General features: G+C 35.3%; 2 protein-coding genes across 2 annotated transcripts; one reads left to right on the plus strand and one right to left on the minus strand.

Annotated features, from left to right (window-relative positions):
• Nucleotides 1-2,120: 2,120 nt before the first annotated feature.
• On the minus strand, nt 2,121-2,820 carry LOC110092508. Its single transcript, XM_020817088.2, has one exon. The coding sequence runs from the start codon at nt 2,683-2,685 to the stop codon at nt 2,356-2,358; it is 330 nt and encodes a 109-aa protein (XP_020672747.1). The 5' UTR covers nt 2,686-2,820; the 3' UTR covers nt 2,121-2,355.
• A 10,081-nt stretch (nt 2,821-12,901) lies between these two features.
• LOC114578531 lies at nt 12,902-14,488 on the plus strand. The gene is made up of 5 exons (XM_028691776.1): nt 12,902-13,093; nt 13,171-13,285; nt 13,378-13,426; nt 13,836-13,937; nt 14,112-14,488. The coding sequence occupies exons 1-5, from the start codon at nt 13,029-13,031 to the stop codon at nt 14,486-14,488; spliced, it is 708 nt and encodes a 235-aa protein (XP_028547609.1). The 5' UTR covers nt 12,902-13,028.

Raw genomic sequence — 14,488 nt, forward strand, 5'->3', positions numbered from 1 at the left:
TGGTTGGTAAGATCATGGCCGGCGGGTGATGGAGGTCGGAAAGATCGTAGTCAGGTAATGTTGGTTGGAAGGAACGTAGTCAGTGGGCGACGAAGATCGAAAAGACCATTGTCAGGTGATAGATGACCGTCGATGGGCGACATAGGTTAGAAAGATTATAGTCTGGCGATAAAGGTCGAAAGGACTGTAGCCTGGCGATAAAAATCATAAGGACCGTAGTCGGCAGGTGACGGAGGTTAGAAAGACCGTAGTCTGGCGACAGATGTCGAAAGGACCATAGTAGGCAAGCGATAGAAGTCAGAAGGTGTGTTATCTGGCGACGGAGGTATGAAAAGACCATACTCGGTGGGCGATGGAGGTTGGAAAGGCCGTAGTCTGGCGAAGGACGTCGGAAGGACTATAGTCTAGCGACGAAGGTCGAAAGGAATGTTATCTGGCAACGTAGAGCAGAAGGACCGTAGTCGGTAAGGTAGAAAAAGTTTTAGTCTGACAACGGAGGTCGGAAGGATTGTAATCGACAGGCGACAGAGGTCAGAAGGACCGTTATCTGGCAACGGAGATCAGAAGGACCGTAGTCGGCTGGTGACTGTGGTCATAAATACCGTTGTTGGCGATGAAGGTTAGAAGGACCGTAGTCGATGGGCGACAATGGTCAAAAAGATCATAGTCGGGCAAATGTGTTCAAAAAAATCATAGTCTGGCAACGGAGGTTGGGACGACCGTAGTTAGCAGGCGATTAAGGATAGAAGGACCGTAGTCTGATGATGAAGATTGGAAGGACTGTAGTCGGCAGGCGACGGAGGTAGGAACGATCGTAGTCATTCGACGAGGTTGGTCAGAAAGACCGTAATCAGGCGACAATGGTGGGAAAGATCTTAGTCAAGCAAAAGTGGTCAAAAAGACCATAATTGGGCAACGGAGATCAGAAGGACTATAGTAGGCAGGCAACGGAGGTCAGAAGGACTATAGCCGGCAATGGTGGTCAGGAGAAAACCTGACGACAATCGATGGTCGGGCGTAAATCTTGCAAGACTTGGTGAAAGTCTTGAGACAATTAGTGGTTGAGCGTAAATCTAGCATCGGTTGGTGGTCGGGTGTTAGTCCGATGACTTTTGATGGTGAGGTAGAGGTTTAGAGATAGCCAATGGCCAGGCGTTAGTTGTGGAGGAGCTTGGTGAAAAGAAAGATCTCATATTTGTATTCCTCTCCTCTCTTTTCTCTCTTCCTTGCTCCCTAGCTTACTCCCTCATTAATAAAGAATGAAGGGTTTATTTATAATTTTTTGGGAGTGGCATAACCAGTAAATAAAGAGAAGATCAAGGGCATGTTGGGAATCTTTTGAATGGACGGTCGATATTGAACCTCTTGATCGTGGACTGTTTACTAGGCATTTGAATGTCTTAACGATATCAGAATTCAACGATCTAAGGCTCCTTGGATTCTTCTTAACATTCCGCTTGATTCAACTATAAGCATGTTATATTTGGAAATCATTTGGTCATCTAATTTATGGATTAAACTTTTCAAAGGCGCTTCAGGTCTTCAATTTGGACCCATTTGGGCTCAGATTGAGTCGAAAGTGGTGTCGTTGAGTTCTTCTTTTTGAGGCGTTCAGTTCGACAATAAGTTTGCTAAAATCGAAGCTCATATGATCCCATATTAAATTTTGGAAGTTTCCAACTTGATTTTGCCTCGAGATTCGTGCCCGATCAAGATAATTTTGATGATATATCAAAGCTAATTGGTATAAATTTTATTGGTAAGGAATAAATTTTTCATTCTTTATTTGAAGAAAGGCAATTTAGCTATTATGAAGAGTTTTTAAGTAAATTCCTTTCCTTTCTGTTCCATTGGTTTTCCCAGAAATTCTAAGCATTATTTTCTTTCGATTCATCTCATTATAAACTCTCAAACAAAACATTCACTTTATTGTTAATTCTTTTTTTTCTCTAATTTCTACATACAATGAATGTGTAATTATAGATCTTGGTTTAAAAATGAAAATTTGCAGGCAACAGCAAATTCATGTAAGGAAAGAAAAAATGGTTCTAACAATATAACAAGGAATTTCATGAGCTATGTCACTATTACTCACAAGACGGGAGAAAAGGCCGGTTATCTAAATAAAAGGGTAATAATATTGAGCAATAGATATCTTCAAGAGCCCCGAAACGGAAAAAAGATTGAAGTATTGCATCCAACCAATCTTAAAGATAAGAACCAGATCACAACAAGTCCAATCATACAACCACAGCTAATCACAATACCAAGAAAACTGAAGTAATCCGCCTATATGAACAAAGTCACAAACAATCTAGTTTCAAAGAAAAGCATATCACCGCAGTGATCGGATAATCACCACCACCCGTACACGACCTGTGAATATCTCTCCTTAAGCCACCTAAAGCTCTTTCTGAACGAGCCCTTGACCTTGCCCTCAACCGAATAGGCCTTGTAACCTGCGACCCTCTTCTTCCTCTGGAACTCCGGATCATTCAACCACCCGCCCTTGAAGGAAGAAAATCTCTTTCCCTTTTTGAGTTTCATCTCCTTGTTCGGGAACGAAGAGGCGTGGGAATTGCTGTAGCTCCTAAGTTCGTAGGAGGGAAACGGCGGGCCCCGGGTGCCGTAGGGCTCTATCTGCGTCCGACTAGAAGCGTAGGATTTTGATCTGAAGTCTTCCATGGCGAATATTGAGAGGAGGAAGAGAAGCAGGAGAAAAGAATGAGCCTTGATTCAGTTTTGATGTAGTGGAGAAATTGTGGATAGTGGGATGCTAACATGGACATTTTATTCTTCATCATCATGGCATTCTCTTTTGACTGATAGCCATTCAAACTCGGTTTTTTTAATATTCGGCATAAAATTTATTTTATATGATTTTCTTGAAGAATTTCTACGTTAGGGGGCCTATGGCATCACCTTAACGAACTTTTATTAGGTCCTCTAACCGGACGTAGAGCTACATTTGGTTATTACTGAGCTACTCGGTTTTTGCTCGGTATTGCTTGGCAATAACGAGAAATGCCGTTCTGTGAAGACCAATATCGAGTAATACCGAGTTTTTATAGAAAAAACTCGGTATTTTCTAGAAAAACTCGGTATTGCTCGGTATTTGTCTTCACATAATGGTATTTCTCGTTATTGTCGGTATTGCTCGATATTTGCTCTGTATTTTTCGTTTTGTGCATGCTACGTGGTGCGATCTCAATGCCGGCCGAACGTAGCTCTACGTACGTTCACCGGACCAAATAAAAGTTCTCTTGAAAGAATATTATGTGGCTTTTTTTTCTTTATAATTTCTCTTTTTTTATTATTATTATTTTTTTTTTAAGAAGCAATAGAGGATATATTGCTAAAGTAAAAGAGCAAATAGAAATAAAAGACCTAGGTACTACACCCCATTAGTTCCTCCTTTATCAAATTAAAGAATAAAGGAGGAACATTATCAGAGGTAATATCATCCCACATGAAATCACTAAATATAGCATAGTTAGCATAAAGATCCGCTAACTTATTGCTATTTCTATCAACACAATTAAAAATAATATTTTCAAAATTTTTAAGAAAATCAATAGATTCTATCACTTTACCTCCAGCTTTGATGCTTTGTCGAATATACTGGATCACATTGTTGCTATCACCTTCAATGATAATACCCTTGTATTGAAGCATCCAATCTTTGAAAACTTCTTTTATTAGAAATATAGCCGATAATTCAAGTTGTGAGATGTCCCAATGAACAAGCTTTTTTCCAAACGCCATCAAGAATTTACCATTACTATCTCGGAAAAAAGCGAACTTTTATTACATCCAGTGAACGTACGCTCCTCTACGTTCGGTTTTAGGGTACAACTCGGTACTCGGTATTCGGTACTCGGTACAAGTGCGTTTTTTGCCCAAACCGAACGTAGAGGAGCGTACGTTCACTGGATAAAATAAAAGTTCCTCGGAAGACACCTCCAATGCCCGCCTTGTAAGAAGGAAATAAAGAAGCATCTACGTTCACTTTGATCCAGTCGAGTGGTGAAGGGTGCCAACAATTACACAGTCTTCTAGACTGATTAACACCCCAGTGGCCCGAGCTTATGTTGCCATAAGAATTAGAAAATGAAAATCACGAGATAGCTTGAACAGCAATAAATCTGGAGCTATCATTTGTTCCTTCATGAATAAATTTATTTCTTTCCTTCCACATTAAATACACTGTGTTACAATACAGTTTCGATAAGAATTTGCTCTTCATACTAGATCTTTCAAGCCAATCACAACATTCTTCCATGCTAGTAAATGTTGGTATTTGAAAACCCCAAATGTTGAATAAGGCAATGATATTCAGCAGCTTCTCACATCCCGTAACAACATGATCTATATCCTCAATCTTATTACATCCTCTAGGACATCTCAAATCACATTGAATTTTCCTGGAATGTAATAATTGAAGCGTTGTAAGAGAATTTCTCTTTTTTTATGATGGAGATTTGGAGGAGCTTAATGAATAAATAAATAAGGAGAAGGAGCTTGTGTAAATAAAAATAATGAAGAGTGAAAATGGTAAATGATTTTTCTTAATCAAGAATGTGTAAGTAAAATTTTCATATTTTTTGAAAATATAAATTAAAATTTTCTTTTATTAATTCATTTAATTAAAATTAAAACTATATATCGGGCTTAAATTGTAAAAAGTAGTTGTCTATCATCAACTTTGACTCTCCAGAATATGTTCTTCTAGCAAACTCATCCACATACAACCTCTGTAGAGGTGGGAAAGAGCAGATTGATGATGAAGCACAAGTGCTGCAAAGACCTCGCTGACCACCAACTAGATATACACTTGGGACAAGAGCCATTCCTCATCATAGATGTTAGGTGGTCATGATTTATAATGTAAATCACTATAAGAAAGTCAGGTATTTACAGCAGAAAAAATCCACCTAAAATCAAGCCAAATCCATCGCAAAATTTGCTTTGGGGTGAATTTGCAACCAACGGTAAAAGCCGCATCACAAAAGTATTTGTGACGGACTAAATCCGTCGCAACCATTTTGTGACGGATTTACGATGGATACAGATTGAGAAAACAAATCTTCATTTTTGCAAAATATCGCAAATTCAATCACAAATTATGACATATTTGCAGCGGATAATCCGTTACAATTTGTGGCAGAAATGCCTTCGTAAATTGCAACGGATAGGCCGACGCAAATCCACCATTATTTGTAATGGATATGCTTGTCACAAAATATGATACTCTCTCATCGTTCCTACGTTTTCGACGTAAATTCCATCCAAATCAAACGGAAATATGTAGCAACAATTTAAAAAAATATCTCCTACAATCAACTATTGTGATTTTCAACAATAAAAATCCAAGCAGTTTAAAAGCAGTATTAAATTATGCTAACATTTCAACAGACAATGATAAAATAAATATAAGAAAAATAGTTTTGTACAATCACATTCCAATTGCTCAAATAAAGAATCGCAGTCCATAGAGTTCTATATTTACAATAATGTTAAAGTATCAATAGTTCTTAGAGATTAAAAACCCCTAAACAAACAATCTAAGTGAAATCAATATCCTCACTATCATGCTCGTCCGATGAAGGCGTAGGCTGATCTTTGCCAAACTACTCCCTCAATCTCTGGAGCTCATCAAGTATCTAAATGTTAATGTCTGCTTATAATTTTTGGATATTTTCTAGCTCCTCTTTCAAATAAGCCAATTGTTGGCTATATAAACCCTCATGACAACTTGTAGTATTTGGAGGTAGAAGAAAATTTCCCCTCGTACGCATAGGCTTGTGATCCTAATCCATAAATTCATTCCTTCTGCATTTTATCTACCTCCTACAACTAAGTGTGGTAGTCAGAAATATCTGTTAAAACACCAGAGGATCACACTTCATCTACAATCTTGCTATCTCGAAGTCATGTATACTCATCCAACAAAACATAATATAATCATCACTTATAATATTTCTATAAGTACAATATCCTTATCGCTCATTCATCGATCCACCCACTGTTGGTTATCCTAGAGCTCATAAGTGTGATTGTGTAACTCAACTTTAGTGGATTCTCTACCAAGTATCTTCTTCTACAAAATACTCGATCATTATGCATAACCAAATAAATTATTAAAATATCTTAAAATTTTTACAAATCATCGTCTGTGCTCATTGTGTGGAACTGAACCCCTAGTATGAAAAGAGTTACCCAGGCTGCTGACATTAGAAGTTTAGTTCTGTCTGTTCAACTCCTTCCTCGCTATATAATATGGGATGCCCCAAGCAGTACTTAATTAGGCCCATACACCCTCTCCAATCTAAAGCGGCCGCTCACCTGTCCTCCTAAAGCGAGTGAACATGTCTTGAAAGCAAGTTGCTCTGTGTTTCTCAAAATCAATTCTGATTTGAGTACCATGCTCAGGAAACTAACAGAAATATCATTATATATAATAAATTATAAAAACATATATTTATTTTTATTAGCTTAATAAAATATTATTAGATGTTAATAATATTGCAATTTACTAACCTCAAACTTCTTGAACCACATGTCATGCACTTCCTTTGGGATTTTCTTTCAAGAGACATATAGAGCGTCAAACCATCTCCGTATGATAACCTGTATCTTGTGAGTGGGTTACTTTGATGGGTAAAATCTTCACAAAATATTTAGTTAAAAAATATAACTTCTAAAAAATATGTGTAATATAAAACATACACATTTACGTATATGTCACCCTCAAGCTAAATCAGCATACGCCAATCTGTACTCGATGTTGTAGCAGTATACGTGGAAAGTCCAGCTAAAGTTAGGGAGGAAAGTCAAGCTACAGAGGGCCGAGGGGCGATGGGTGGTAAAATAATAAAACATATGGTGGATTGGGATAAGTAGATGGGACTCCTTGAGAAGATGGTGGGGGTAGTACGGGTAAAAGGGAGCCATCTGGGTAGGGTATGGTGACAGAAAGAAGGGGTCTGTAGAGTAAAACTAAGGACTCCCTATAGTAGGTGTAGGCAAAATGGGTTAGGCTTGGTATGAGTGGAAGGTGGTAAAGTGGAGGTCCCCTCGGTACCTCTACCCCTACTGGATCATCCATTAGTTCCCTTCTTGCTCTTAAAAATGTTTATGATCGCCTAGGGGGATCATCACCTCTAGAAGCAATCTATAAAAAAGAAAAGAAATAATTTGCTATAATTTGTATATTTATGAAATTTAGGAAATAAGTAGTAACTACTATTATGTTCTTAAAAGTATATGTTTTTACTACTACTATACCATAATTAAAAAATAAAGTATTATATGTATACTAACATGTAAAGAAAATTAGTAGGTGATTCATATTTACCTCATAACTATTAATCACTAGGTGATTCACTTCCATCTAATGAGACCACATCCTCACTACTAACAATATTTAATGTTTTCCTCAATGTCTAATTCTACCTCATCTAATTATAACTTAGTTTCATTGGCTACTATTTGATCATCTATATCATTAGTAGGCTCTTTAAAGTTTGACATATACACTGCTTGACGTGCTAGTGGTATTGATGTAGTATTCTCAATGACCCTCCTAGGTTTATTATTAATAATTATAAGCCAATATTGCTTACCCTGTAGTCTTCCTAGATAGTTAACAAAGAATACTTGGGTAGTCTGGCTAATAATAATAAATAGGTTGTATTTTTTATACCTTATACCTCTGTTTACTTCTATAATATCATAAAGTGGATGTACTCTTGTTCCTTTATTTTACACTGGATCAAACTAATCACAATTAAAAAGATATAAGTTATTCCATTTAGTAGGATATTCCAACTGTAGTACTTCTTATAAGACCCCATAATACTCACAGTCATCACCTATATGATTTTTCCCTTTCACACATACACGATATTTTTCTATTTTTTTACCTTCACACCAAGCTTTGGTTTGAAATCTATAACCATTGGTAAGAAAAATTATCTAATATTTTACTACTCTCATAGCTCCTCAAGCTAGATTCATTAGTCATTGCTCTTGTAAATCTCTGGCTTAATTATGGATCTAATTGGTGTAGGAAGTGTAGCTATATTATTATCATTTTCACTAAGTTAATTGATTATGATATATAAGGTTGAAGTGACTTGTCAAAATACATACTATTTCTTTGAACTAATTTAAAAATTCAGATTCTACTTTCTTTTCCTTCTCTAAAATTGATGTTGTAGTTTGATCATTAATGAACTTCATGTAAAAGTTTTGAATTTAGGATATCTATGTATTAGTTTATAAAATATATGAAATCTTTACTTAAATATACTAGAGATATAGATCAACTATAGTATAATTAAGTAGTGTGTACAATGTTGCAACTCTCATCTCCTTATCTATCAAATAAAACATTGTACAAGAGCCAACTACCTCACCTTGTCTATTGAATACTAATATGTTACTAGCAGCTTGACATATATATGAATCACGCAAATTTTAAGGTAGAGTATTCCTTATTGATAGTAACTGTTACAACTTAGGTTTTAAGATTAATTTTTACATAATGTGATTTTTTATGATACCAAAATATTATTATTTTGATTACTGTTTCTCCTAAAATACAATGGATATATTTCCTTTTTGTTATTTGCGTGTACTAATATTTTAGGAAAATCATACTCCAGATTACTGAAGACTTCAGGACAGAGTAGATTAGGGTTTCATGTAATGAAGTCTATAATTTTTTTTAGTCTAAAAGAGTGTGATTGTAATTGGGTAACCGTGCACACACAGACTAGGAGAGTGAATCAAAACTTAAAATGTTAAAAATAATCGTACTGCATGATTTTGAGTCATATTGGATGATTTGTCATAGTAGTTCCTCTAAAATGAAGTTAATCAAATCATGTTGGGAAATTTTTTTATACTATTTATATTATATGATGTATGTTCGTACATATGACTTCCATAGTACAAAATGGGTCTGTGCAAGTTTGTCCCATATGATTACATCATTTTTTGAACTGTTCGTACTATATGAAGTGGGGTTCATACAAATATCTTCAAGAGTACAAAATAGGTTCATAAAAGTTTGTCTCATACGAACATATCACTTTTTCAACTGTTTGTATTGTATGAAGTGAGGTTCATACAGATAACCTCCAAAGTACAAAATGGGGTCATCCATATTCATACCAAATGAAGCATGATTTGTTTTAACTATTCATGATGTATGCAGTGGGGTTCGTATAGATAACTCACATATAAAATGAGGTTTATACAGGATCGTACCGGACGAATTGATTCAATTTTGAACTGTCTGTACAGTACGATATGAAATCAAGTTCATACAGGATAGTACATGGCTATGCGATCATACTGTATAAACTAAGTACGTTCTAGTTGAAAATTTTAATTTTTTGGACAATTTTTATTGTCTTTCATAGATAAGCATCCTAAAAATTGACACTTCATATCTTGCTGCAAATTTCCCTTAAGAGTGGATAAGGAGAGTATTTGGAAGTGTGATTTATGAGTGAAGATTGAGAGATCTTATTAGAGAAAATTTTGAGGGGATTCATAAGGTTGCCCAAAAGTAAGAATCTCTTATTTGTTCTTCAAAATTCTTCTCTACTTCTTTGAAGGCTCTTGAGGGAAGATTTTCAAAGAGGATCATGCAACTCTGCCGTCACCGGGAGGATGAGAAAGGATGTTGGTACTCTTATGTAATTAGGAGGGTGAGAAAGGATGTTGGTACTCTACCCTCACCAAGAGGGTGAGAAAGGATGTTGGTACTCTACCATCACCAAGAGGATGAGAAAGGATGTCGGTACTCTACCACATTAGATTGGTGGAAGAGAAGTTTTGTAAGGGCTTCTCCATCTTGCTGTGGGAGCAAAAGGAGAGTCACTTTTGATTTAGTGCAATACTTGAAGGAGTCTTTAGGGAGTGGACGTAGGTCTTGTTGGACAGAACTACTATAAAATTTAGTGTTTTATGTTCATTTACTTTTGACTTCATTTTTATTTTCACACTTTAAATTATTGTGGTTGAAAAATATTTTGTAAAAATCCATCATTGTGTTAAATATCTTAAATCGATTTTCTAAAATTGAAGAGAATTTTTAAATAACCAATTTACCTCCCCCCTTTCTTGGTTAGCCTTAGGACAATTTTATTAGGTCTAACAATCTACTCAAACATTTAGTAAATTTTTGTTAAAGTAGTATGAATAAAATTGAGTAGTCTCATACATCAAGTATGTTTCATATATTAATCCCTCGAGATGTGCTTTATTTTTTGCAGTCTACTTAAGTTTATTTAAATACCAAAATGATGTATGGTTATGAATTAATAACTTGTTAATAATATTTGAAAAATATTATCTCTCAAAAATATATATTCACCAATATTAAACAGGTCCATAAACTCAAGCCTCAAATGGTAAATATATGGGCAGATGATATATGGAGTAAAAAAATTTAGGAGAATATCTCTTCTCAAGCTTGTACAGAATAAAAGGTATGTTATGCTCAATATGAACCAAAGTTTCTTCATTAAGTCTTGATGAGTATAAGTCCTTGAAGAAGATACGTAGATCAGTTAAGACAATTGAGATTGAATATGGGCAAGAACTGAAAGTAATTGGTAGTAAATATTCCATGAAGATGTGACAATCATGACTTTTCAGTCCAAGAAATCTTCTTTATTTCATATCAATTCATCTAATGAGGTTGGAAGCATATCCATAAGGTAGCTTTAGGCTCTACATCCATTCAACAATTCCTCACCTCTGCTCTAAAGCAAAGGTGAATGGAGCTTTTTTTTAGAAGTTTACCATTTCTACCTTCCTTCAGCTCAGTTATTTTCCTCCTGCAAATATCCTTTAAATCTATCATAGCTTTTACATTAACTATAAATTTGCACTTGATGTCCATCACTTTATTGAGCATATTATCAAAAATATTTTTTTCAATATGCTTCACATCCTAATTATGTTTAATCAAGTTTGTTTTCCAATATAACAAAGATTAGAAAATGCTTTTTCTTTGTTCAAATTTGTAAACTCCATACTCGAGCACTTTGTAATCAACTATTGATGGAGAATCAATTATCGTGTGTATAAAATTTAATCTTTCAAATGTTTTCTCACAGCTTAACCTTAGTGGAGGTTGTTTTGTCGCCACTCTTTTTTTAGTGAAAGCATCTTTATTTCTCCTTAATGGATGTTTTGTAGGTAAGAACATACGATGACAGTCAAACCAAAAATTTTTTTCCTCCATACTTCAATGTGAATGATTTAATACTTTTTATGTAATATAGGCAAGCTAGGTTGCTTGAAGTGTTCCAACCAGAAAGCATATCGTATGCTAAAAATTCATCAAGTATCTAAAATAATGTTGCCCTCATTATAAAATTTTATTTAGTAGAGATGTCATATGTTTTAACTCCTTCATTCCACAATAAGTTTAAGTCATTGATTAAATGTTACAATAACATATCTAACTTTGCCTTTGAATTATGTTAGCCTAGAATGATAAGTGTTAGAAATATATAGAATGCAGTCATACATAACTCTGGAGGAAGATTATTGGGGATAGGAATCATGGGTTAGCACGAGTAAGGTTAGGTAGATTGGTTAAATAGAGTAAAATCATCTTGACATAAACATAATCTTATATTTCTTAGTTATGAGGTGAAGGTAGGATGTATACTGTCAAAGTATTTCCATGCTTCTACTTTTGATGGATATCCAACTTGGAAGTTGTGTTCCTTCTGATATCTCATATGTGCAACATAGCTCATATATACATATAAATGTTGCAATCTAAGAATGATGGGTAAGTTGAAAAATCGATTGAGACTGTCAAATCCTTAAACTTTCCTTTTTTTTCCCCAAAATTTAGTTTAAACTTTAGCACATTATAATGATGACATACAATCTCTAAAAAATTATCCCGGTAGTATAACATGCATTCGTTAAAAAAATAATTTACTTTTATAGCCGTGAAACCAAATTTGGAATCTAATTTTTTAGTCCAGTATAAATTTGTTTGAATTATATTATCGTCAGGGTTGGTATCCTTATATAGGATAATAAATTATTAGAATATCCTTTGGTATATTATATTTTATCTTTATACTTAACATCTTCATAGCGACATATAACTTTGAGTGAGTAGTGCACAAATTCTAAATTGGTTATTACAAAATATGCAATAAATCATAGAGATTTTGTGCCTCCTTATTTAGGGTTTTATCTGTAATTATTAAAATTATGTCACAGTTACATCATAAACCAACTCCTCAAACATCCTAACTCTGTCATGCTTAATTATATTGGAACTTATAGATGGGTCGCACTAAGAGTCTAAATGGGGTTCGTACTCACCATGTTAAGTCTAGTATTAATATTTTGGCATGAATCCTCTGTGATTTAGATCAATAATAATCTCATATGGTATGAGGTAAGCTTAATTTTTATGTTTGGAACATAGAAAATGAAATATTTCCTCGGATATAAAGGAAGGTAATTGATAGCCTACCTGAATGCAATAATTAACTCCATTCAAAAATTCATCTGTTAATATCTCGCATTCAGTCAATAGTCAATTATACATCAAACTTCTATAGTTTCAAATTTCCATAACACACTTGGGATATAAATTCCTACAACCAAACAATGAGATGTGTGTTAATTTTTAAAAAATTTAAAAATGTGCAATAGTAAAAGTTGCTTGACTATGTAGTTCATTTAGCTTATAAAGGTGGCTTGGCTAAGTAGCTCATTTTGGTTTTTGGTTGGGATCTAAAACGTGTACTCTTATTAATGACTTGATCGCCCAAAGTCACAATCCCCTCACTAGGTATATTAAACACCATTAAAGAAAAATACAGCCACTGTCGGAACAAAGTGGTCCAATACAGGAATCGAACGGGCCACAAATAAATAGACCCCACGCGATTGCTTGAAATCATTTGAGGCGGGAGGCAGAAAGAGTGTTCGTCTCCTAGAGCGAGCTTGCTAGAGGGAAAGAAGGGGCGATGGGCGAAAACCTAATCACCGATGTATCGAACATTGACGCCGTCGACATGCAAAGCATTAGGAGGTTTCTTTTAATCTGTGTATTTCCTTCGGATTATCTTCATCAGTTTCCGCTCATTTACTTCTCCTTGACGCCGATAGTTTTCGCAGTCGCTTGAAGGAGCTCTCCGCGTCGCTCGATGATGTTCTCAGTTCCTCCGGTGATTTGATTCCGGAACCGAATAGTTTATTGGAGGACTTCAGCCGCAATGTGCTGGTGAAACTTTGAACTCTTTCTCGCAAATTTCGTTCATCTTTGTTTAGACTTGACTGGCATTTACCTTGAAATTGAGCTTTCACTTTGAGCAGGCACTTAGCGTAGACCATGACGTCGAGGCTTTAGGGCCAGCTGATCTAGGCAAGCTTGAGTTTTAACTATGTTTATTTTGATTATTGGGCTTTTGTCATGATCCTTTTTTTTTAAAAATAAAGTCGGAGCCACATTGTATTTTGAGGCACCGCCGTATCGGCTTCTGTTATTATTATTATTTTCTCCTTCTGCATCTGTTCAACAAAACGCAATGTCGTTGTTGTTACTTGTCTTTACTGCTAGATATTGCAGTTTAACGTGCTATTTTTAGTTGTTTTGTGACCCTACAGTCACAGTTTTAACACAAACTTACAATGATTGAAATTTGAAAATCCTAATCACGTCCATCGTGATTGAGGGGATCAAAGAAAAAAAAAAAACTCAGTCTTATTCTCCAGTTGTGATCGGGCATGTGAATTTGATATTCCCTTTTTGGCGATGATTTGTATTTTTGCAGAAGCCTTCATTGAGCAGTTAAAGAAGGATTTAAAATCAACCGAGGAGGAAAACGTGAAGTTGTCTGGAGAAATTGATACGCTTCAAACCCAAGTTTCATCAGGTTCTTCTACTCTCCCTCAATCCCAGCTCCCCTCCCACTCCTTCTTCAGCCCACAACATGACCCGTCAACCTCACATGTTTTCCAGTGTGTGCTCGGATACAATTGCATGAATGTTTATTCAGATTATTCCAGTTGATATATATACTTTTTGAAAGTAACTGTGTTTTGTCCAGATTCAACCAAGTTGGGTGGAGATATTGACGCATTGTTATCTTTGCTGAACTTTATTGACTCAAAGGTTAGTTTTCTTCCCAAAACAAAAGGTTTACTAGCAGTCTTATTGGTTGTAGGGTGGCACGCTGACCATAGAACATGGGTTCCTTGTACGGTGTATGAACTATCCAGCATTCGCTCATTGCCCATGTTAATTCATTACTATATCACTAGATGCCTAATGTTTATCAAATCACACCTACCACTGCTTTTCATTTGTGCCCAAATGCATGAAAATGCACAGTTTAGCTCCCTGATGGATAAAGGATTTGCAATTCCTGCCAGCAAAAACATTCAATTTCTATGTCTCAGAAAAAAAAAAGAGCATTTGAAGTAG

Source organism: Dendrobium catenatum, unplaced genomic scaffold, assembly GCF_001605985.2.
Source record: "Dendrobium catenatum unplaced genomic scaffold, ASM160598v2 fragScaff_scaffold_9, whole genome shotgun sequence".
In the NCBI taxonomy this organism is placed as follows: Eukaryota; Viridiplantae; Streptophyta; class Magnoliopsida; order Asparagales; family Orchidaceae; genus Dendrobium; species Dendrobium catenatum.

Bases quoted from the DNA above. Each gene is read 5' to 3' on its own strand.
- LOC110092508 (XM_020817088.2), bottom strand. From the start codon at position 2,685: ATGGAAGACTTCAGATCAAAATCCTACGCTTCTAGTCGGACGCAGATA.
- LOC114578531 (XM_028691776.1), top strand. From the start codon at position 13,029: ATGGGCGAAAACCTAATCACCGATGTATCGAACATTGACGCCGTCGAC. The intron at 13,427-13,835 runs GCAAGCTTGAGT...GTATTTTTGCAG, and splicing joins TTTAGGGCCAGCTGATCTAG to AAGCCTTCATTGAGCAGTTA. The intron at 13,938-14,111 runs GTTCTTCTACTC...TGTTTTGTCCAG, and splicing joins TCAAACCCAAGTTTCATCAG to ATTCAACCAAGTTGGGTGGA.